The 24,607-nt window shown below is 37.2% G+C and overlaps 1 protein-coding gene across 6 annotated transcripts in view; it reads left to right on the forward strand.

The window, feature by feature from the left end:
- Nucleotides 1-24,607, forward strand: part of TMTC1 (transmembrane O-mannosyltransferase targeting cadherins 1) — a 340,352-nt gene that overhangs the window by 236,819 nt on the left and 78,926 nt on the right. For all 6 annotated transcript variants that reach the window (XM_069094886.1, XM_069094883.1, XM_069094881.1 and 3 more), the window contains one exon: nt 14,817-14,960. In XM_069094886.1, the coding sequence (XP_068950987.1) occupies nt 14,817-14,960 (144 nt within the window). The remainder of the gene's footprint in view (nt 1-14,816; nt 14,961-24,607) is intronic.

Raw genomic sequence — 24,607 nt, forward strand, 5'->3', positions numbered from 1 at the left:
ACAGCATTAGAACTTATTAGAAAAACAAATGAGTATGGCTGATTGCCTCCTCTATTTAAATTTGAGTATTTCTAGTACTATATAATTCAGATTTTAGCTATTCATTCAGTTTTATGTTTTTCTTGTTGATTGTTAATAAAATAGGAAGTAGAAAATAAATATCTCACCTTTGTCATAGATGATCACAATAAAATAAACACAACAAGGCAAACAAATTGGGGTATATACACAGTAACAGGAAGCTACAAACCAGTGCATGGGAGCTAATAAGAAAATATCAGGGGAAGCAGAGTCAAGATGGCGGAGTAGAAGCAGGACCTCCCAGCAGCTCTGGCTTCTACCTTCCACAATCAATGTAAAAAGGGGACTCTGAACAAACTTTGGAGCTGCAGAATCCACAAAATGACACAGAGAAGCTAACCTCCCTTTGAGGACAGCCCAACAGGCTGGCAGGAATTGGCCAGCTCAGTGCTCTGGGAGCCAAGCCCAGGCCCACATGAGCCAAGGTCTTTGCCCCAGGTCAAGTCTGACCAGCCAATGGCCTGAGGTACTCCAGATCACCAGCAGCTGTGGCCATTTCCAGAATCATCAACACACAGATGCGAAGGACAAAGTGAGAGGTCAGTGCAGTCTGGATTTTGGGACCCAGTAAGTGAGAGTGCATGGCTTTTGCCCCTGGGGCGAGAAGCAGCTGAGACCCCCAGTACAGCCAGCCAGCACCACGTGGCAGCTTCAGCTCCTGGCCTACAGAGTGTAGGGGGACCAAGCAACAAGTCTGAGGGGTAATCGCTCTTGCTTTAACCCGCTTGGATCTGGATTGCAGTCTAGGATGGAGGTCCTGGGGTGTGTGTCCAGCTTGCCAGAGAATGTGGAGGCCTCAGAGAGGGCACCCATCTAATACCTCTGGCAGCTGAGAAAACCCCAGAGTTTGGGACAAAAGCTCCCCTGTCTGGTGGCAGAGTCCTACTGTGGTAAAAAGCCCAGGGGTCAAGTGACTGAGGGGCAACGTGACCAGGCAAAGGAAACTAAGCAGACAGAAGATTCCAATATTAGAATCCTATTTTGGGGACAAAAAGGAGCAAAGTATGGAACAGGAAGAAGAGACAGTGAAGTCAGAACTCCTGCACGAAAAGCTTCAAAGGAAAATATGAGCTGGTTACAGGCCATAGAGGACCTTAAGAAGCAGATAAGAGAAGTGGAGGAAAATTTGGGAAGAGAAATGAGAACAATGCAAGAAAATTACAAAATGAGAGTCAACAGCCTGACTGAGGAAAATCACACCTTAAAAAACAGACTAACTCAAATGGCAAAGGAGACTCTAAAAGGAGAAGAATGCCCTAAAAAGCCAAATTTGCCAGATGGAAAAAAGAATTTCAAAAGGTCACTGAGGAGAATCATTGCTTCAGAATTAGATTGGAGCAAATGGAAGCTAATAACTATGTGTGATAGTAATGGAATATAAAGATTCCCCTGTATTGGCTTGGTTTTCAAATTGATTGTGTTAAAACCCAGAGCTTGTTAATCCCACCTGTGGGATGGACTTGTTGATGTGAAAAGAAAGTCCTGAACCAGGAGGAGATGGTGACGTAGATTTGGAGGGACACAAGAAAGAGGCAGAGGAACCTCTTTGGAAGCAGCACCTCGTGGAGGCAGAGAGAGAGACTGAGAGGATTGAATTGCCCTGGACTTTTGAGACCTGCCCCCTGAGCTGCCAAGGACTGAGGAGACATGGCTGTTTTGCTGGTACTTTGTCTGTCTGTTTTGATGTTGTTTTGCCAGATTTGTCCACTGGTGAAAGACAGTCCTGTTGTTGAAGAAGTCCTGGAACCTGGCTTTTGGTTGAGAAGCCCTGAGACTGTCCTGCAGACAGAGAGTGAATACTGTACACTGGTGAAGGACAGTGCTGTTGTTGCAGGGGTCTGGAGACTGTTCTGCAGACAGAGTGAATACTGTCCACTGGTGAAGGACAGTGCTGTTGTTGCAGGGGTCTGGGAACCTTTCTGTTGGTTCAGAAGCCCTGAAGAAGAATTTTCTTGTTGTATGTTTACAGAAATCCTGGGAGAATGTTTTGCTAATGTGTTCAGGGGTTCTAGGACTGTTCTACAGACAGAGGATGAATTCATGAAGGGACTGGCAATGTATCTTGTGGCCTTGCTAAGCCTTGTCTCCCCAGGAACTAAGATTGCTGAGAACTTGCCTCATGTCAAGATGAAGAAAAGACCTCCATTTGGGTATTAAGTGCTGTGCTTAAACTTGATGTAACTCTGGGGTAGATTCAATTGTGATCCAGGGGTGGGGAACTTTTGACCTTTTTGTGTTCTATGGTTGAACAAATGAATGTACTTTACTTAGATTGGAAACTAATCTCCATTTGAGAAGAGGGGTTTTGTGGTGGACTAAATGAAGGTACAGCCTAGGGGTGGAGTAGTATTTAGAACAGGGACTTTGTAATTGATTGAATGATTGGAAGGTCCTGGGGTGGGGTAGTACTTGGAGATTATTTAATCACCCTTAGTAAATGCTGTATTTTGAATGATGTCATATTTTGATCTTCTCTGTTCTTGGTTGGTCACTGAATAAAATGGAGAGCACCTATGCTGGTATTCTGAACCTTGGGAAGTTGCCTTTCCTTGGTATTACATTACACTATGAGAAATCAAGATGCTGTTAAACAGATCCAAACAAATGAAAGAATAGAAGGCAATGTGAAATATCTCATGGGAAAAACCGCTGACCTGGAAAATAGATCCAGGAGAGAGAATTTAAAAATTATTGGACTACCTGAAAGCCATGATCATCCTTAGGATGAAGCTTAGGAATCATCCTCCAGGAAATTCTCAAAGAAAATTGCCCTGATGTATTAGAACCAGAGGGCAAAATAGACCTTGAAAGAATCCACCAATCACCTCCTGAAAAAGATCCTGAAAATAAAACTCATAGGAATATTATAGCCTGGTTCCAGAATTCCCAGATTAAGGAGAGAATATTACACACAGCCAGGAAAAAACAATTTGAATATTGTGGAAACACAATCAGGATAACCCAGGATCTGGCAACTTCTACACTGAGGAATCGAAGGACTTGGAATATGATATTCAGGAGGGCAAAGGAGCTGGGATTAAAACCAAGAATCACCTACCCAGCAAAATTGAGCATCATGTTTCAGGGGAAAATATGGTCATTCAGTGGAATAGAGGACTTTCAAGCATTCTTGATGTAAAAACCTGAGTTGAATAGAAAATTTGACATTCAGATACAAGAAGCAAGAGAAGCATGAGAAGGTAAACAGGGAAAAGAAATCATAGGGAACTTATCAAAGTTGAACTATTAACATTCCTACATGGAAAAAACAATAATTGTAACTGATGAAACTTTTCTCAGTATGAAAATAGTTGAAGGGAATAGAAATATATATGTCTATATACCATATGAATACATTTGTGAATGTATGTATATATCTTTACAGATATACATAGATAGAGGGCACAGCACTAATTTAACAGGAAGGGATGATACTTAAAAGGTGAAATTAAGAGATGAGAGAGGAAAATAATGAGAGGAGATGGGGAAGAGACAGAATGGGGTAAACTATCTCATATAGAAGAGGCAAGGGAAAATGGTTACAATGGAGGGGAAGAATAGGAAGGCAAAGGGAATGGGTCAACCTTATTCCCATTGAATTTGGCTTGGGGAGGGAATGAAATACACACTAAATAGGGTATTTCACCCTACAGGAGAGTAGGGGGGAAGGGGATGAGAGGGGGGATAATGGAAGGGAAGGAAGGCTGGGGGAGAGGGAAGTTGGAAGCACCCACTTTTGAAAAGGGATCAATGTAGAGAATACAACAAGTGGAAGGTAGGATAGGAGGGAGGGAAATATAGTCAGTCTTTTACAATAAATCTACTATGTTATTGTTTTGCATTAGCCACACGTGTACAACCTATACTGAACTGCTTATCTTCCCAGTAAGGGTGGGTTGCCTTTGCTTGGTATTACATTACACAAGGGAGGAAGGAAATGAATCTGGAATTCAAAGTTTTAAAATCAAATGTTTAAATATATATACTGTTATTAGTACTATTTTACATGTAATTGGGAAATAAGATATACAGGCACTGGAACATAGAGATCACCTGGAAAAGTCGAAAGGGGTGTGGGAGAAAATATGGGAAAGAGCAGATTGGAGGAGGGGATATCCTGTAGGACTGCTATTTTGGGGCAGTGGGTAGGGGAAAAATGGGGAGAAAATTTGTAACTCAAAATCTGGCAGAAATTAATGATGTAAATCAGAAGTTCATAAAGCATTTGAAAAATTAAAAAAAAATAGAAAAAAGAAAATATCAGACAATGATAAGTTGGCAGCACCCTTGACTTTGAACACTTCAGTCTGTGTCACATTAAAAGGAAATGACTCTGAAAGCAAGCATAAAACTAAACTTTGACTTTATTAACTGCATCATTACTTAAGTCTTTCTATTGTGACCACAATTCATTGCTGTTGCACTTATCTATGGATTATTAATTGAAGGCTTTAGCTTAAGAATAGTGAAATAGGGGGTATAGATGTATTCAAGGAAGACAAGTACCTCTGGTGTGAGGGTTGCTGAGCCCTTTTCAGGATTGCTTTTCGTGTTTGGCGTCTACCTGATCCACCTGGTTTTCACCTATGGCTCCAAGAAGCTGTAGCATACACAGTGGGCAAAACCATGCTGATGGTAACTGAGGGGTTCAAATCCTTTAGTCAAGGAGGTGACTACACCAAGCATGTGAACATTTCCCCAGTGGAATGAGTGGATAAGAACAATTTGTTTCAGTGGCAATGAAGGTAACTGAAGCAGGTAATGTGGACTGCTTAGAGCTTGGTTAGTCATCAAAGACACCAAGATCATCCACTGCATTTAGAGTCATTACCAGTTGTCTTGACTGTGTCCTGCCACTAGACTGTGATGACTCTGGAAGAGAGAGTGAGGCTGACAATTTTGTGCAATTCTGCCTCACTTAAATCCAATTTAAACAGTAATGAAAAGATATCACCCATACTATTTTATTTATTTATTGCTTTTTGGAGGGCAATTGGGGGTGACTTGCCCAAGGACACACATCTAGTTTTTGTGTTTGGAGTGTCTGGAGCCAGATTTGAACTCAGGTCCTCCTGTCTTCAGGGCCAGTGCACTGTGCCACCTAGCCGTCCCCATACTATTTTAACATATTTACTTATCTCAAAGTCCCATGGCAACAGGCAAGTGACAAAGCAACAATTATAGTTACACTGGGAACTGGAGTCAAAGTTCTGCACACAGGCAGCCCAGGCCATAGGGTTGTCTTTTCACTGGTAGCAGTAGTGAGATTCAGCAGCCCCCTGCATGTCTGAGCAGGCTTTTAAGGATCACACTGATCACCTCTTGGTGTGAGGAAAGGGCTAGAAAAGGTGCCTTAAAAACTACCAATTTAACCAACCCTGTCCCAATTATTGCTGAAGGCAGGGATCCCACCCTATGGTTGAAACACAAAATATATAAAAACACTTCTACAAAGAAGATTCTACTCACCTTCAGTACATGAAATGTGAGCACACTTATAGACAACACAAAATTAGTAGACCTCAAAGAGGGACAGCTCTTATTATCAGGGAGAGAATTCAGAAGCTATTGCATCCAATTAGCAGCCCTGAATGAAACAAGGCTAGCAAATGAAGACTAGTTTAATGAAGCTGGAATTGGATACATGCTTTTCTGGAGTGGCCACAGTGAAGGGGAGCACCATGAAGCTGGTGTAGGTTTTGGAATCAAAACTAATCTAGTCAACAAGCTTATTTGCATACTAAAAGGTGGATGACAGACTCATGACAATGTGATTGCTATTTTCAGGAAAAGGTTACACCACCATTATTAGTGCATATGCTCCTACCATGAGGAACCCTGATTAGGTAGAAGAAAAATTTTACGAAGATCCAAAGACCCTTATCATCAGTGTGCCAAAAGAGGACAGGTTTATAATTCTGGGTGACTTTAATGCTAGAATAGGCTCAGATTACTACATATAGCAAAGAATCCTTGGGAAGAATGGAGTTAGAAACAGCAAGAGCAGTGGTCACTTACGAAGACTTGCGCATCTCATGACATTCTCATCCCCAACACTGTCTTCCATTTACCTAAACACAATAAAACTTCATGGATACACCATGATGTAGAGAATATTTGCTGCCTGATATTCTGGACAGAAATTTTGTGGCAGAAATTTTAGCAACAAGTTGACCCCATTATGAAAATTCTTACAGAATTTTGTCTGACTTTAGAACTAGTTCCATCCCAGATATTTATTTCAATGTTTCCAAAGTCTTAGAAAGTAAGACAAAGGCCATACTTTATTTTAAAGATCTTTTTAAGAACATGCAAACTCTTATGCTGTATCATCAAGGGAACAAGTATCATGGACATTTTTCCCTTTCTATCTTTACATAAAGTACTTCTTAAGTTTTTTATTTAAGTGCCATTGACAGGTCTTATTTCACATGAAAAAAAGACTTTTGGATTAGGCTCAAGCTGGTAATGAACTCTCTAACCATTGTTAAGAGAGAAGTAAATCATTATTTGACTGCTTTTGGTAGAAAATTTTCTTTGACAAGGACTAAATAAATAAATATATCCTAACTATTACATAATTATCATTATCTCTGAAAAGAAGTCCATTTAGAATGTGCTACCAGTAGTTATAATTATTGTGGTAAGGAAAGGTGTACATGCTTTACTTATTAGGGAGTTCCATAGAGAAGTAACAAAACCATATTGGCATATATCTAGTTCCATCTGACTTTCTTTTTCCCAATAGCCTGATAGTTCCTCTTTAAACGGATAGCTAAGTTTTCATATGGATTTGGCACATCTGTGTAACTTAACATCATTTGTCTTGGTTTTGCTAGAACCTGTTCCTCTTGTCCCCAAATTAAATTTATCTTGTTGGATGGTGTAGGACAGGTATCAAATACATAGTTGTAGTTTTAGGAGGATTTGATTTAAGAAGCATAAATCCTTCTTTTGAAAGACTTGTACATATGACAGAAGGATTTAATCCCCCCACATCAGATAATATAATCAATGCTGGGGCCAGCACCAGTTGTCTTGGTCTATGTCCTGCCACTGGACCCGGATGGCTCTGGAGGAGAAAGTGAGGTTAGTGACTTTGCACAGCCCTCCCTCACTTAAATCCAATTCACTTGCAAGTCATGACATCATCTTTCTGATGTCTTTTCCCTTCCCTTCTCTTCCCTTCCACTCTGCCCTAGGAATGGAGCTCAACTTTTACATTACATTAAAAGTCAAGAGATAGTCTGGGAAAATGATCAAAAACAAAAAGAAACCTGACATTAGAAAATTTGTATGGTGACAGGAAAGATCATAACATAAACTCAGAAGAGGAAGGATAACAATATTAAAGTGGCTACATGTGAAGCCTCAAAGAAAAATCTGAATTGGACACAAGCCCAACAACAATTCCTGGAAGAATTCAAAAAGGTTTCAGAAAATCAAATAAGAGAGGTGGAAGAAAAATTGGGAAAAGAAATGAGAGTGATGGAAAAGAATCATGAAAAAAGTCAACAGCTTGGTAAAGAAAGCACAAAAAATAAATGTAGAAAAATTCACTGAAGAAAATAATGCCTTAAAAATTAGAGTTGGGCAAGTATAAGCTAATGATTATATGAGATGTTAAGAAACAATAGAACAAAATCAAAAAAAAAATGAAAAAATAGAAGAAAAGGTGAAATATCTCATCAGAAAGAACAACTGACCTGGAAAATAGAACCAGGAGATATAATTTAACAATTATTGGACTACCTGAAAGCTATAATCAAAGAAAGAGCCTAGACATCATATTTGAAGAACTTATAAAGCAGAATTGCCTTGAACCAGAGGGTTAAATAGAAATGGAAAGAATCTAGCAATTACCTCCTGAAAGAGATCCTAAGATGAATATCAAGGAATATCATAGACAAATTCCAGAGCTTTCAGGTCAAGCAGAAATTGTTTCAGTTGAGCATCCAGAAAGAAACAATTCAAATATCTTGGAACCATAGTTAGGATCACACAAGATTGATTAGCTTCCACATTAAAGAGGTAGAGAGCTTGGAATGTGATATTCCAGAAGGCAAAGGAGTTAGAGTTACAACAAAGAATCACTCATCCAGCAAAACAGTATAATCCTTCAGGGAAAAATGAATATTTAATGAAATTATGAACTTTTAACCATTTTTGTTAAAAAGACCAGGGCTAAACAGAAAACTTGATTCTCAAATACAAGAGTCAAAAGAAGCATAAAAAGGTAAACAGGAAAGAGAAAACATGAGGGATTCAATAAGGTTAAGCTGTTTACATTCCTAAATGAGGAAATAATACTTGGAACTCCTAAGAACTTTATCACTTTTAGGGCAGCAAAAGCAGTATATATAGACATAGACATAGAGGATGAATTGACTATAATAGGATGATATAAACACCCTTCCCACATATACACACAATTAAGGGTAGAGAAAGAGGGATACACAGGGGGGAAGGGAGTGGTAGAATGGGGTAAATTATCTCACATAAAAGAGGCTTGAAAGAGCTATTACAGAAGAGGGGATCATGTTCCCATGATCCCATGACACCATGGGGTGTCAGGCAATACTTGAATCTTACTCTGAACTTAGTTGGGTTATAGAAATCTATCTTACCATATTTGGAAGTAGGAGAAGAGGGAGATAAGGTAAGGGGAATGGACTCATAATAGAATGAAGCAGAGATTGGGGGAGGTGTGGTCAGATGTAAAACACTTTTGAAGAAGGACAAGGTGAAAGTAGAGAAAGACAGGGCCGTAGAGACATAGACAGAGAGAAGGATAAACAGGGGAAAATAGGATGGAAAGATATACACAGTCATCATAGCTGTGCATGTGAATGGGATGAACTCACCTATAAAATGGAAGCAGATAACAGAATTGATTAAAAACCAGAATCCTACAATATGTTGTTTACAAAAAGCATATCTGAAGCAGAGAGATGTAAACTGAATAAAGGAAAGGGAATGGAACAAAATCTATGATACTTCAGCTGAAGTAAAAAAAAAAAAGTACGTGTAGCAATCATGATGTCAGACAAAAAAACAAAAGAAAAAATATTAATTAAAAAAGATGAGGAGGTAAACTATGTGTTGCTAAAAGGTATCATAGACCATGAAGTAATATCAGTACTAAACATATATGCACCAAATGATATGGCATCTAGATTTTAAAAGGAGAAGTTAAATGGTTTACAGAAGGGAATAGAGAGTAAAACTATACTAGTGAGAGACCTCAAGCTACTCCTCTCAGAACTAGATTAATCTAATTTTAAAAAAATAAGAAAGAAGTTAAAACAATGAATAGAATTTTAGAAAAGTTAGATACTGTAGCCCTCTAGAGAAAAGAGAATGGGAATAGAAAGGAATATATCTTTTTCTAAATGGTACATTGGCACCCCCTGAAAATTGACTAGGTATTAGGGTACAAAAACTTCACAACCAAATGTAAAAAAAACCCAGAACTATCAAATGTATCATTTTTCAGATATCATCTGAAATGCCATAAAAATTATATTCAGTAAAGGGTAATGGAAAGATAGATTAAAAATTCATTGGAAACTAAATAATCTTATCCTAAAGAATGAATGTATCAAAGAACAAATGATAGTCAATTAATAATTTCATTAAGAGAATGAAAATAATGAGACAACATACCAAAATATATGGGATACAGCCAAAGCAGTACTTAGGAGAAAATTTATATCTCTAAATGCTTTCAATCATTAAAGTGGAGAAAGAACAGGTCAATTAACTGAGCATGCAACTAAAGAAAAACTAGAAAAAGAACTAATTAAAAATCCCTAATTAAGCACCAAAAGGGAAATTCTGAAAATCAAATGAGAGATTAATAAAATTGAAAGTAAGAAAACCATTGAACTAGTAAATAAAACAAGGGGCTGATTTTATTGGAAAAAATAGATAAACCATTTGTTTTGATTAAAACAAAGAAAGAAGAAAACAAAAAACCAGTATCAAAAATGAAAAGGGTAGTAATAAAGTCAGATCTGAACAATTGGAAAAATATCAATTGCTCATGAGTAGGTAAAGTCAAAATGATAATTCTACCTAAATTAGCATATTTAATTCAGTACCATACAGATCAAACTACCAAAAAATTATTTGATAAAGCTAGAAAAAATAACAAAATTCATCTGGAATAGCAAAAAGTCAAGAAAATACAAAGAAAGGTGGCCTAGCAATACCAGATCTCAAGCTATATGATAAAGCAATAATCATCAAAACTATCTCATACTGGTTAAGAAATAGAATGGTGGATTAGTGGAATAGATTAGGCACATAATACATAGTAGTAAATGACCATCAAAATCTTTGCAGTTGTTTATTTGTTTTAGTTATGTCTGACTATTTGTGACCCCATTTGGGGTTTTCTCAGCAAAAAAATAGGAATGGTTTGTCATTTCTGTCTCCAGTTCATGTTACAGATGAGGAACTGAGGCAAAAATGGTTAAGTGATTTGTCTGCGCTAGTGGCCAGATTTGTACTCAAGTGTCTTTCAGACTTTGGGCCCAGAGCTCTATCCATAGCACCACCTAGCACCCCACCCCACCCTACAGTAATCTAATGTTTGATAAACCCAAAGATCCAAGTTTTGGGGACAATAACTCGCTATTTGACAAAAATTTCTGTAAAAGTGGAAAATAGTTTGGCAGAAACTAGTTACAGAGTAATATTTCCACATCATTTACCAAGATAAGGTCAAAATAGGTATAGGTTTTAGACATAGAGTGGTACCATTGGCAGATCAGAGGAGTATGGAATAATTTACCTGTCAGATCTATAGAAAAGGGAAGAATTTAAGATCAAACAAGAGATAGAGAGCATTAAAGCATGGAAACTGGATAATTTTGATTATATTAAATTAGAAGGGTTTTGCACAAAACAAAACCAATGCAGCAAAGAGTAGGAAGAAAGCAGAAAGCTGTTGGAACATATTTTTAACAGCAGTTTTCTCTGGTAAGGACCTCATTTCTCAACTACATAGAGAACTGAGGCCAATTTATAGGAATACAAGTCATTCCTCAATTGATAAATGGTCAATGGATGTGAACAAGTAGTTTTCTGACAAATCAGAGCTATCTATAGTCACACAAAAAATGCTCTAAGTCACTATTAGAGAAATGCAAATTAAAACAATTCTGAGGTACCATCTGTAGCAGCAAGCACCCCAAGCGTCCTCAGGGTTTGCTGCCAACACTGGTTCTTGGATCTGCTTTGATAAAGGAAAGCAACTCAAAATGGGTTAACAAGCTTACTTTAATCAATCAAACATATATTGTTTACCTCGTTCAGGGGAAAAAGGTTAGCACCCTGAACTTCAAAGTATACAGACAGAATTATCAAGACAGAAACAGGTCAAGTAGACAGCTTTCCAAACTGTCCAACCATTACATCCATACCAAAGCAACATCTGGGTTTTTCAAAGCCGGGGGCCTCTGGACAACGGCTTCCCAGAATCCAGATCAAATCACAGAACACTTCTCAAAGTGAGCCCCAAAACAAAGCCTCACATCAGGGCTTATATAGCCTTCTCCTGGCTCAGAGAATGTAACATCCTTTTGGACTCACTGGCCAATCAAAAAGTATCTACTGAAAAACAAGCCTCCCACCCCAGGCTCCAGGTGCACTTTAGCCTGGGGGCAGGGAAGATCTTCCAAATTTGCATTCCCATTACACCATCTCACACCTATCAGATTGGCTAATATGACAGAAAAAGAAAATGACAAATTTGGAGAAAATATGGGAAAATTGGGATACTAATGCACTCTTGGTGGAATTATGAACTGATCCAACCTTTCTGGAGAGCAATTCTGAATTCTTCCCAAAGGGGCTATCAAATTGTGCATTCTCTTCCATCCAGCAATACCACTACTATGTCTATGTGCCATAGAGATAAAAAGGAAAAAGGACCTATATATAAAAAAAAGATTTATAGCAGTTTTTTTTTATGGTGTCAAAGAATTGGAAATTGAGGAGATGCCTATCTATCAATTGGGAAATGACAGGACAAGTTGTAGCATATGATTGTAACAGAATACTATTGTGTATAAAAAATGATGGGTAGATGATTTTTAAAAAACCTGACAAGAGTTACATGAAATAATGCAGAATGAAGTGAGGAAAACAGGAGAACATTGCACATAGTAACAGCAATATTGTGTGATGATCAAACTGTAAAAGACTAAGCTCTTCTAAACAAAAGTGATGCAAGACAATTCCTGAGGACTCATAATGAAAAATGCTATCCTCCTCTGGAGAAAGAACTGATAGAGTCTGAATACAAATCAAAACATATTATTTTTCACCTTATTTTTGTCATAATTTTTGTTCATGTCTTCTTTCACAACATGACTAATATGGAAATATGTTTTGCATGCTTACACATGTATACCAGGTGTGCAGGGTTTATTCAGGGAAGACTTGTGCCTCTGCCCTTTTCAGGGTGGTTTTCCACTTTTGGTGTCCACCTGATTCACCCAACTCTTACCTGTGGCTCCAAGAAGCTGTAGCATGCACAGGGGCCACACCCTGGTAAACACTCATGGCAGATAAGTTGAGAGTAACCACAGAGTCTCAAACCCATCAGTGAGTTAGGGAGGTGTCTACCCCAGGCATTTGAAGACTTTCTTCAGTAGAATGGGCAGATGAGAACAATATATTCCGATGTCCATGAAGGCAGCTGAAGCAAGAGCTGTGGAGCTCTTAGAACTTGGTTAGACATAGAAAACACCAAGGTCCTTTACTATATCCCATCCCATTTTACCTTTTTTAGCCTATCTCAGTGTCCCATGGTGACAGATAAATGAAGAAGCAGCAGGTGTGGATACACTGGGAGCTGCATACAGGTAGCCCAGGCCATAGGGTCATCTTCTCATTGAAAGCAGTAGGATTTGGCAGTCCTGTGAGCAGCCTTTTAAAGATCATATTGCTCACTTCCTGGTGTGAAAAAGAGACTAGAAAAGGTGATTGACAGCACCAGGGGAAATGCCACAACATTCATTGAAATGACCAAGGCCTTTGATACTGTCAGTCATGAGAGTTTGTGGAAAATTATGTCAAAGTTTGGTTGCCCAGAGAAATTCATCAGTGTCATATGTCAGTTTCACAACAGCATGCTTGCTCAGGTTCTGGATCAACTTTCTACGCAAGGCTATGTGCTTGCTCCCATGTTTTTTTTAAGCCTGAGGTTTTCAACAAAGCTGTCAGAAGCCTTCAGTGAGGATGAAAATGGCATCAAGTTCAGCTAACACACTGATGGTAAACTTGCAAAGACTACAAGATAAGACTAAATAAAGTAGAAGGAGAATTGGTGCATGATTTTTTGTTCATAGATAATTAATTGTATGTAGATTCAGAATCTGAGAAGCAGTGAAGTATGTATTGACTCTCTACCGCTTGTGCTAATTTTGACCTAACAATTTGACCTAAACAAGAAAACACAGGTTTTTCACCAGCCAGCACTGCATCACCCATATATGGAACCATTAGTTACAGTAAAAGGATGAAATTTTGAAATCTTTGGATAAGTTCATTTACCTTGGCAGTTTGCTTTCCAAAGATGTACATATAGATGATGTCTACAGGCACATTGCCAGAGTTAGCTCAGTATTTGGGAGGTTCCAAAGAAAAGTGTAGGAAAGAAGAGGTACTAGACTGACTACCAAACTGAAGGTCTTCAGAGCCTTTGTGTTGACATTGTTGTATGCCTGTAACTTCTGGACAGTATACCAGTTCAATGCCAAGAAACTGAATTGCTTCCATTTGAATTATCTTAGGAAGATTCAGAAGATTATCTGGCAAAATAAGGTACCTACCCTGAGGTCCTTTCTTGAACTGAATTGTTGAGCATTCAGACTACTACAGAGAGTATCACTCTGATAGATTTGCCATGTTGTTCAAATGCCAACTGTACATTTCCTTAAGAGAGTATTTTGTGGAGAACTCACACAAGGCAGGTGTTCACAAAGTGATCAGAAGAAGTGATACAAGAACACTCTCAAGGTCTCTCAGAAGAACTTTGGAATTGTGTGACATGTGGCAAAGGACCACTCAGTATGGCTTGCTATCATCAAAGAAGCACTGTGCTTCTATGAGGGAAGCAGAATTGCTGTACTTCGAAAGAAACATAAGCTGTGCAAATTTAGAGACATATCCAATCCAAATGTTCATGTGAACTGGTTGAAGAGTCTTTCAAGCTCATTGATCTTATCAGCCACAGAACTTGACTCCAATATAGTCATGTCATTTCGGTCCTCTTCAGGAAAAAAGGACAACAACCAACCAACCTGTATCAGGTTACTTACTTTCTCAGGAAGGGGTGAGGAGAGGAAGGGAGAGAATTTGGAATTCCAAATTTGAAAAAATGAATTTAAAAATTGTTTTCACATGCAGAAAATATTTTAAAAAAATAATTCAGATTAAACAAACAAAAAGAAAGCTTTTTACTAATTAGCTATGTGGCCTTCGCAAATCATTTCACCATTTCAATTTCTTCACCTATGAAATTAAGGAATCTAATTAAACAATCTCACATATCTATTTTAGCCCAGTCCTTATAGGAATATTTATGAAACATTCTTACTGAAAGGAAGGAAAAGACAATTTCCATATATGATTTTAGCAAGGGAATATGAGAAGGGCAGAAGTATACTTTACCTTTCTAAAGAGCATTTTGAATATCATGCTTGAAATGTCTACTTTCTCAGGTTGTATCCCCATCATGCAAGTGCCCTGAACAACCTTGGAACACTGACCAAAGACAGGACAGAAGCAAAGGAGTACTATCAAAGGGCTCTACAGCTAAACCCACAGCATAACCGAGCTCTTTTCAATCTTGGAAACCTACTCAAGTAAGTTGAACATTCTACTCGAAATTAATTGATAATATGAATGTAATGATTCCTTTTCTTTTAGCACTACTAAATATATACAATTACATGCACATATGTATTTTATTAATGATTTTAAGGTTTATGTTACAATAATTTCTGGACATACATTCCCTCCCCACCCCTTAAAAAAACAAATTAAAGTCTCTCTTGTAACAAAGAAAAATAGGTAAGCATAAGCAGCTGATGTAGTCATTGTGGTATTATGCCCCATCTGACTGTAGTTGTCATATTTTGCTTATGCTAATCTTCTACCTTTTTGCTGGGAGGCATAAGGTATGTTATCTTGCTTGTTCTCTGGGATGAAGTTTGGTTACTAAAATTACACAGATTGACTTCATTTTAATATTCTTTTCATTGTTCTCTTGGTTCTGCCCTCTTTATTGTGTCTCAGTTCATGTAAATTTTATCATATTTCTTCAAATTTCTGAAGAGTAATATTCATGTATTTTCATAAAATACATTTTGTTCAGCCTTTCCCCAGTAGGTTGGCACCCACTTTATGTCTAGTTCTTCGTTTAACTCTTATTTTAGTTAGAACAGCACAACCTATTTCTGGAACCTAAAGTGTTTTAGGTTCTAAAACCTAAAGTGTTTTAGGTGTTCAAATTTTCAATATAAAACCTCATATATTTTCTAGTACACATCATGGAAACAATTCCCAATACAGCAGGGAGGCAGTCATGTTGATGATGGAGCTGTTTATATCACTGTGTCAGTGAAAAGGGGCATTAAATCAAGGAAGTAGTTGGGGGATAGTGTCTCTTTGGAAAGGAAAAGAAAGGCTCTCATTAAAAATCATTCTTATTTTGGAAGGGGTCTCCAGTAAGGAACAAAGACTTTGTATTGAGCTTACCTGGGGAAATTTTATAAAAGACTACTTTCTCCAAAAAAATCAAAGAGTGACTCCCACTACATGAAATTGTTTCCATTCAACATTACTTTCTTCATGATATTTCTAAGAGGTGGGCAAAAGAGAAAATCTCATATTTCCAACTACTTATTGGACACCTGAACCAGATGTCACAGAGACTTATTAAACATGTCTGAAACAGAACTCATTGTCTTTCCTTCCAAACCTCTCCCTCTTCCTAACTTCCTATTACCATCAAGAGTGCCAATATCCTTCCAGTTATCCAGGCTCACAATTTAAGTGTCATCCTCTATTCCTCATTCTCATATGCCCTTTTATTTCCTTTTACATTGCCATCACCCTGGGGCAGGCCCTACCTCCACCATCTCCAGTCTATGACACACTGCTCTCCACCCCTTCTTTTTGTTTAGTCATTCAGTTGTGTCCAACTCTTCATGAACCTGTGTCCTATAGCACATCAATGCTGCCCATGGGGTTTTCATGGAAAAGATACTGGAATTTGCTATTTTCTTCCTCAGTGGATTAGGAGAACTTGCCCAAGGTCACACAGCTTATTAAGCGTCTGAGGCCAGATTTGTCTTCCTGACTCCAGGCCCAGTGCTCTATCCACTGAGCCACCTAATGCTTTTCCACATCCCCCTCCCCAATTCGGTAAATTCCAGTGTATCCCTGTTACCTCCAGAATCAAATATACAATTCTTTATTGGGCTTTTAAAGCCATTCATAACCTAGCCCCTTTATACCTTTGCAGTCTCATTATACCTTACTCTGTACTACTCTGCAGTGATACTGACCTTGCTGTTCCTTGCACAAGATACACCATCCCTGGATTCTGTGTACATTTTCATTGACTGCCCTCCATGACTGAAATTTTCGCCTTCTTTATCTCCATCTTCAGGCTTCTCTGGTTTCCTTCACATCTAGCTAAAGTCCCACCTTCTGAAAGAAGTCTTTCCTAATCCCCCCCGACGTTCATGCCTTCCCACTGAAATTATCTCCAATTTATCCTGTATAAACCTTATTTGCAAATAGTTGTTTTGCATGTTGTTTCCTCATTATACTGTGAGCTCTTTGAGGGCAAGGATTGTTTTTGCCTTTCTTTGTTTCCCCAGCTCTTTGCACAGTGCCTGGCACATTGGAGGTGTGCTTGAAGTGCTTGCTGACGTGTTTGGGGTCAAACTAGTACTAACAAAAAATAAGATAGAGGAAGGAGTTAAAATTGGATATTTGAGAAACTTTAGCCTCATGAGAAATACAGATAAATGAAGAAAGAAAAAATAATGGTATAACCAGTGAACTAGAAAAAAGAATTCTAATTAGGCTAAAAGGGAAAAGAACTAACAAGGACAAAGAAAAAAAGACTTTTTAGGAAAGGGTGCCACAAAATAATGTTTATTGAAATAACATTGGAGGGGAGGAGAGGAAAAGGCAGATTTTGACTCATATACTTGACAGGATAGGGAAGAAAACAAAAATAACAAATATATCATATGTATATATTTATATACACACACAGAATGTTAGTCTTTATATAGTCATTTCAGGTTTGCAAAGCACTTTACAAATATTTAATTTTATTTTCATGACAACTCTGCTCTTCTTATCCCCTTTTTCTAGATGAAGAAACTGGGTTAGACAAAATGAGTTTCCCAGGGTAACATAACTAGTAAGTGTGTGAGGCCATATTTAAACTCAGATCTTCCTGAGTCCAGGTCCAGTACTCTTATCTACTGGTAGAGACAGGAAAAACTGAACAAATTTTTTTTTAAAAACTTGACATAGGACAGATAAATGGGAATGGTATTCATGTGAAAGGGACAGGAACGTGTGGGAATAGTCTAGAATCACTACTACATAAACAAAACTAATCTCAAGGATAAAGGACTTAAAAGTAGAAGAGAAGCAAAGGAATTGAGCATTTATTTAGTGGCTGATTCATTCCAGGCACTGTGTTAAGTGCTTTTACAAATATTATCTCATTCAATCTTCATAACAAACCTGAAAAATAGATATTGTTATTATCCCCACTGTACAATTGAGGAAACTGAGGCAGGCAGAGTTAAGTGACTTGCCCAGGGTCACATAGCTAGGAAGCATCTGAGACCAGATTTTAATTTAGGCCTTTCCTGACTTCAAGTCCAGTACTCTATATGGTACTACCAGTTGCCTTGGCAGATGTACAAATCAATGAAAAAGAAATACATATTGGAAAATATAAAGTGAATTCACTTAGGGTGAAGATGTTATGTTGTTGTTGTTGTTAGTCATTTTCAGTTGTGTCCGACTCTTTGTGAGCCTGTTGGGGATTTTCTTGGCAAAAATACTGGAGTGGTTTACCATTTCCTTTTCCAGCCCATTTTACAGATGAGGAAACTGAGGCAAACAGGGTTAAGTGACTTGCTTAGGGTCACACAGCTACTAAGTGTCTGAGGCCAGATTTGAACTCAGGAAGACGAGTCTTCCTGACTCCAGACCCAACACTTTATTCACTGTGCCATCTAGATGCTTTAGGATTAAAATGACCTAGATTCAAATCTGATCTGACACATACTTTCTGATTGTGTGACGGGGCAGGCCACTAAAGTTTTTAGTGCCTCAGGCAACACTAAAAGTTGGAGAATAGGTGACAGTCTAGTTTGGTACAAGGGTATTTCCTTATTATTATTCTCTGTACCAGTGAAATCACAAGTCCAGTTAAAAAAGAAATAGCAAATCCTGGTTTTCCAACTTTTACATTTCTATCATACTTCATGGTTTTATAGGGTTCTCATTGTCATACGACTCTTCTGCCTGTGACAGGGAGGATAAGTAGCTCATTTACAGGGAAGACCAGTCCGGCTACTACAAAATATTATATAACAATATTTTTGTTGATAGCAAAGAATGGAAACAAAGTAGATATCCATAGATCAGGGAGTTTGCTAAACAAATTTTGGTGCATGAATATAATGGAATTTTTTTGTGCTGTAAGAAATTATGTATGTGATGAATACACAGAAGCATGGAAAGATCTACATGAACTGATGCAGAGTGAAGTAAGCAGAGCCAAGATAATATATGCAGTGTTTACAGCAATGAAAATGAAAAGAAAAGTCAAAAAAATCAAAAGTAAATATAGCAAAAATATAAAGAGAGAGCACAACTCAAATGAAGAGATATAAAAGAAAACCTTCAGCCCACCTCCACAGATGCTGCACATTCATGTGCTTTTGGACTTTTTTCAATACAGTGATAGGATATGCTGATGTTTTCTTTTTTCTTTCTTTAAAAATGTTATTTGTTATTATTTTGCAGTTTATATTGCAGTCATTACCATGTTACTGTTACTGTGTATAATGATGTCCTGGTTCTGCTGACTTCGGTTTCCATCAGCTACCATCAGTTGACATCAATTATCAGTTAGTTCTAACATCAGTTCATATGGGCCTTTCAATGCTTTCTTGAAACTATCTGCTTTGTCATTTCTTTTAGCACAATAGTACTTCTTCATAACCATATACTACAACTTGTTCAGTCATTTACTAGTTGATGGGCATCCCCTCAATTTCCAGTTCTTTGCCACTACAAAAGAACTACTGTAAATACTTCTTAAAATCTATGTCCTTTTACCTTTTTTTTTTTTAAACCTCTTTGGGGTGTAGACATAGCAGTTGTACTGCTGTATCAAAGGGTATGTACAGTTTTTGTAGCCCTTTAGGCACAGTTCCACTTTGTTCTCCAGAATGGTTGGACCAGTTCCCAACACCAACAGTTCTTTAGTTTATCTATTTTCCCTCATTTCCTCTAGCATTTGTCATTTCTGATAGGTATGAGGTGGTACCTCAGAGTTGTTTTAATTTGCATTTTCTAATTAATAATAATTTAAAGCATTTTTTTCATATTAATATAGATTGATTTCTTTTTCTGAAAACTTCATGGTTTTTTGATCATTTATCAGTTGAAAAATGGGCCTTATTTTTATAAATTTGACTCAGTTCTATAGACATTTGAGAAATGAGGCCTTTAGCAAAGAAACCTGGTGTAAATTTTTTATATTACTCCATTGTTAAAGGTATTTTTAAGCAAAATTTCTAATTATCTCTTATAAAAATGATGTCTATTTTTACTTTTGCTTTATCTGAGATCATGATTACTCCCCCATCTTCTTGCTTCCGCTGATTTTGCCTCAACACCTTATTTCAATTCTGGTTTCTTATTTATTCTGCTCTCTGTTTCCATTTTATGCACTAGCCTATCTCTTTCACATTCAATTATTATTTCTGTGTATTTCCCTCTATCCTACTTTTTTCTGTTCGTCTTTTCCCAATTATGCCTTGACTCTACCTCCAAACATTGATTTAAAATTTTTTTTATCTATACTCAACATTCTAGAATTAGCTTTATTGTCCAAAGTGAGATGTATTTTATCTGTGAAATAATGTTGAGATTGTTTCCTATCTTTATGGATCTTAAGGGTCTAATCATTAGAAAAAAAATTTTTTAAAGCATTAAGTATGTTGCTGACATGTTTTTTGTGAAAATCAATTCATCTCCTCATCTAAACATGACCTAGTTGTTTTTAAATGAAATATAGTGTGGAATTCTTTGGTTTGCAAGGGAAGTACTCTTTTCACAAGCCTTCCACTTTTTCTGCATGCAGTAAAGATTGCCAAGGCCAGAAGATAAAGACAGGAAACCTTGTGGGTGATAATCATGCTTTAATGAACTCCTGCCTTTTTTTACATTGTCTGAGAAAAAAGAATGTTAAATAGTCCAAGTCATGTTGTCAATTGGAAGAATTGACAGTGATCTCCCCTTTTGTGGAAATAATCTCCTCCCCCTCTCCCCTGCCCCTGTCCTCTGCCTTAACCTTCACAGTATTTTCCTACTGCAGCTAAAATCTGACCCCTTTAAATTTCATTATTCTTTAAAATTTCTGTACCTTTTAGGTAATGTGAAATAGGAGTTTGAAATAACTCAATTCAGGAACAATTAGTGATAAAACATTTCAATTTAAAAAATCAAGAGAATTGTAGTCATATAGTAGAGTCATAAATCTGAAGGAGATTTTAAAGGTTACCTAGTCCAATGCCCTCTTTATACAGATAAACTAAGGTCCGTGGAAATAGAATAGCTTGCTGGAGGTTACATATGTAATAAATATTAATGGCCCTATTTGAACTCACCCATATTCTCTGACTCAGTCAGCCCTCTTTTTTTTTTTTTATGATGTCTCCTAGAATTTAGAATGACCTATTCCCCAAGGATTAGGACACTCCATTTTTAACTCTATAGTAAAAACTTTAATAATTATAACACACAGAAAATGCAATTTTCTAGTTTATTGAATTTGCTCTTTGACAGGGAATTTAAATATTAATAAGCTACTGTTCAAACGTAGATGTTTTAAAATCTAATGTTCTTCAGAGTTTGAATGCAGATTGAAGCAAACTACCTGCTCTCTGTCTTTTTCTTGTTTGGTTTTGTTTCCTCTTTCCCATTGTTCATTCCATCCGACACAATCCTTCTTTATAACCTGACTAATGTCTAATGTGAAACTATTTGCAGATCCTATACTTGATTGTATGCCTCTGTGGGGAAGGGGGGGAGAGAGGGGAGGATGGAGAGAAAATTTGAAACTCAAGGAATTGTAGAATTGAATCCTGTAAACTATAAACAAACAAATTAATAAAGACCAAAAAATTAAAAAAAAAGAAAAAATCTAATGTTCTTAAAAAATAGACTTTGTTGATATTATTTTTTCTACAACTTCAGTTATGCTTGTATCCTTCCTTTTCTCCCTCTTATCCCTTACAAAAAATTATAAGCCATCCTTATAAGCAATGGCCTATAACATCTTAAACTCAGCATATAAACTCAATTGAACTCATTATCTCTTTCCACAAACCTTCTCCACTTCTGAATTTCCCTATTACTCTCAAGGATCCTCCTCACCATCCTCCTAGTCGCTCAGGCTTAAAACTCAGGTGTCATCCTTGACTCCTAAATATCTCTTACCCCACCCCCATATATTATCTGTTGTCAATCAGTGCATGTCCCCTTTTGTTTTCTGACAATGCAGCCACTTTGGTGTAGGTCCTTGCCACCCTGTCTCAGGCTTGGACTATTTTAATAGCCTGTTGGTTGGTCACCTTGTCTTAGGTCTCTTCCCCACTCCAGGCTTTCTTCCACTCACCTGTCAGTATAATCTTTCTGAAGCACAAGTCTGCCCATGTCCTCTCCTGTTTAGTAAGCTCAGGTTCCAGCTAAAATCCCACTTTCTTTGGGATGCCTTTAGTGATCAGCTTTGATTCTAGTCCAATCATTTTAGTGATGTCTGACTCTTCATGACCCCGTTTGGGGTTTTCTTGGCAAAGATACTGGAGTGGTTTGCCATTTCTTTCTCCAGCTCATTTCACAGATGAGGAAACTGAGACAAACAGGGTTAAGTGACTTGTCCAGGGACACACACACAACTAGTAAGTGTCTGAGGTAGGATTTGAACTCAGGTCTTCCTGACTCCAGATCTGGTGCCCTATCCACTCTACCACTTAGCTGCACTCTTGATCTAATGCCTTTCCTCCACTGATTATCTTCAGTTTCGCCTTATAAATAAATCATTTATTTGTACAGAATTATTTGCATGTTGTCTCCTCCATTAGACTCTCATTTCCTTGAGATCAAGGATTATCCTTTGCCTTTCTTTGTATCCCAGCACTTTGTATAGTGCCTAGTCCCTAGTAGGATCTGAATAAATGCTTATTGATTGACTGACTAAATTGTAATCTAATTTCTTTTTCCTCTGTGAACAAAATTATTTTTTTCTGAATGAATATCAAATCTATAGAGAAATGGTTGCTTAAAACAAATATAGGCTATATAGTGTTCGACCCTCAAAATTCTGTTTTTATTAGAGATGGTTGTATCTAATATATAAATATTTCTCAACCTATTAGATAATAGAGATGCCATAATTTCTTGCATTTGAGAGACATTTGCTTTTTGGATCCTTTTGAGGAAATAGCAATTAAGAGGGGGCTACATAGCAATCCAAATTCATGTCTATATTTAACAGGGATGTTGTTTGTCTCCTAGTGGCTCACAATCAGTTTATTTATGAAACTGGCATTTGCTCAGTTATTCCCCCTTCCCAAACTTTTCCACCCAAGGAAGCATCTGTTTTCAGTTTATTAAAATGTGTCATGAAATCATAGACAAGAAGTCCAAAAATTTTTTCTAAATTGACAGACTAACAATACCTTAATCATTTGTTGAAAGAAAAATGTGGTGTAGGTATCTCATGTCATCTAAATAGAGCCATGAAAATATGACGGATGCAAATGTTTTAACTTAATATATGGAGAAAATATTCCTCCCATTGCATGAGTGAGGATAAAGTACCTCCCTGTAAAGCCACAAATATTGACAATGGAAGTTTGTTCCTTAGAAATGAGATTTAGTTTCTTGATTATTTTACTTAAATGAAATACTCATTGCACTTTGGAAGTGATAGTATCTTTTCTTCCAATATCAAATGATCTGATTGTTTTTCAAAAGGAATTCATGGCATTCTTTTCAGTGATCCCCAAAGTGGAAATATATGCAGCTAATCAGTTGGGTTGATTGAGTTGAGTCTACATAGATCTATCTGTCTCTGTCTGTCTATTTGTCTGTCTATCTCTATGTATATGCATAATTGTGTGTGTGTGTGTGTGTGTGTATATATATATACATATCCATGTAATCTGTATAAACTATATAAAATTAGGTCTACATGCATAACCAATTAAAATACATTGTTTAAATTGGTTACATCAAGCTTTTTCTATGTGATGACAAAAAAAACCCCCACTGTTGATTTGATTAATTCTTAACAGAAACCTTAGAAATTTTCTAATCTAATCCTGTTGTTTTTGATGGGAAAACTGAGGCTTAAATAGGTTAAATGACTTACTTAGCATGCACAGACAGGATTTGAACCCAGTTCCTTTGACTCTAAGTCAAGCCCCCTTTGAGTATTCCATGCTGCTCTCCCCAATTAATTTCTAGGCCTCTAAAATTAATTGATTATAGAACCCAAATAAGTCATTAACAAGCATGAAGAATTCCAAAATAACATTTCAGGATTGTGCCACTTTATTCTGCAAGAGTGAATTGTTCATTCTAATTGGTGAAAAATACCATAATTTTCTGTTTGGAATTCCTCCAGCACTGCTTTCTGAGCCCAGTCCTTTTTTTTTTCTTTCTTTTAAAAAAATTTATATAGTATTGTAATGTAATACCAAGCAAAGGCAACTTCCCAGGTTCAAAATACCAGCATAGGTGCTCTCTATTTTATTCAGTAACAAACCCAGAACAGAGAAGATCAAAACATGACATCATTCAAAATACAGCATTTACTAAGTGTGATTAAATCATCTCCAAGGCCTACCCCACCCCAGGACTTTCCAATCATTCAATCAATTACAAAGTCTCTGTTCCAAATACTTCTCCACCCCTAGGCTATACCTTAATTAAGTCCACCACAAAGCCCCTCTTCTCAAATGGAGATTAGTTTCCAAACATAAGGTCAAAAGTTCCCCACCCCTGGATCACAATTGAATCTACCCCAGAGTTACATCAAGTTTAAACACAGCACTTAATACCCAAATGGAGGTCTTTTCTTCATCTTGACACGAGGCAAGTTCTCAGCAATCTTAGTTCCTGGGGAGACAAGGCTTAGCAAGGCCATAAGATACATTGCCAGTCCCTTCAT

The sequence above is a fragment of the Petaurus breviceps genome, unplaced genomic scaffold (assembly GCF_028583685.1).
Source record: "Petaurus breviceps papuanus isolate PSGF00001 unplaced genomic scaffold, PetGlider_PUasm1.0 221, whole genome shotgun sequence".
NCBI classification, from domain to species: Eukaryota; Metazoa; Chordata; class Mammalia; order Diprotodontia; family Petauridae; genus Petaurus; species Petaurus breviceps.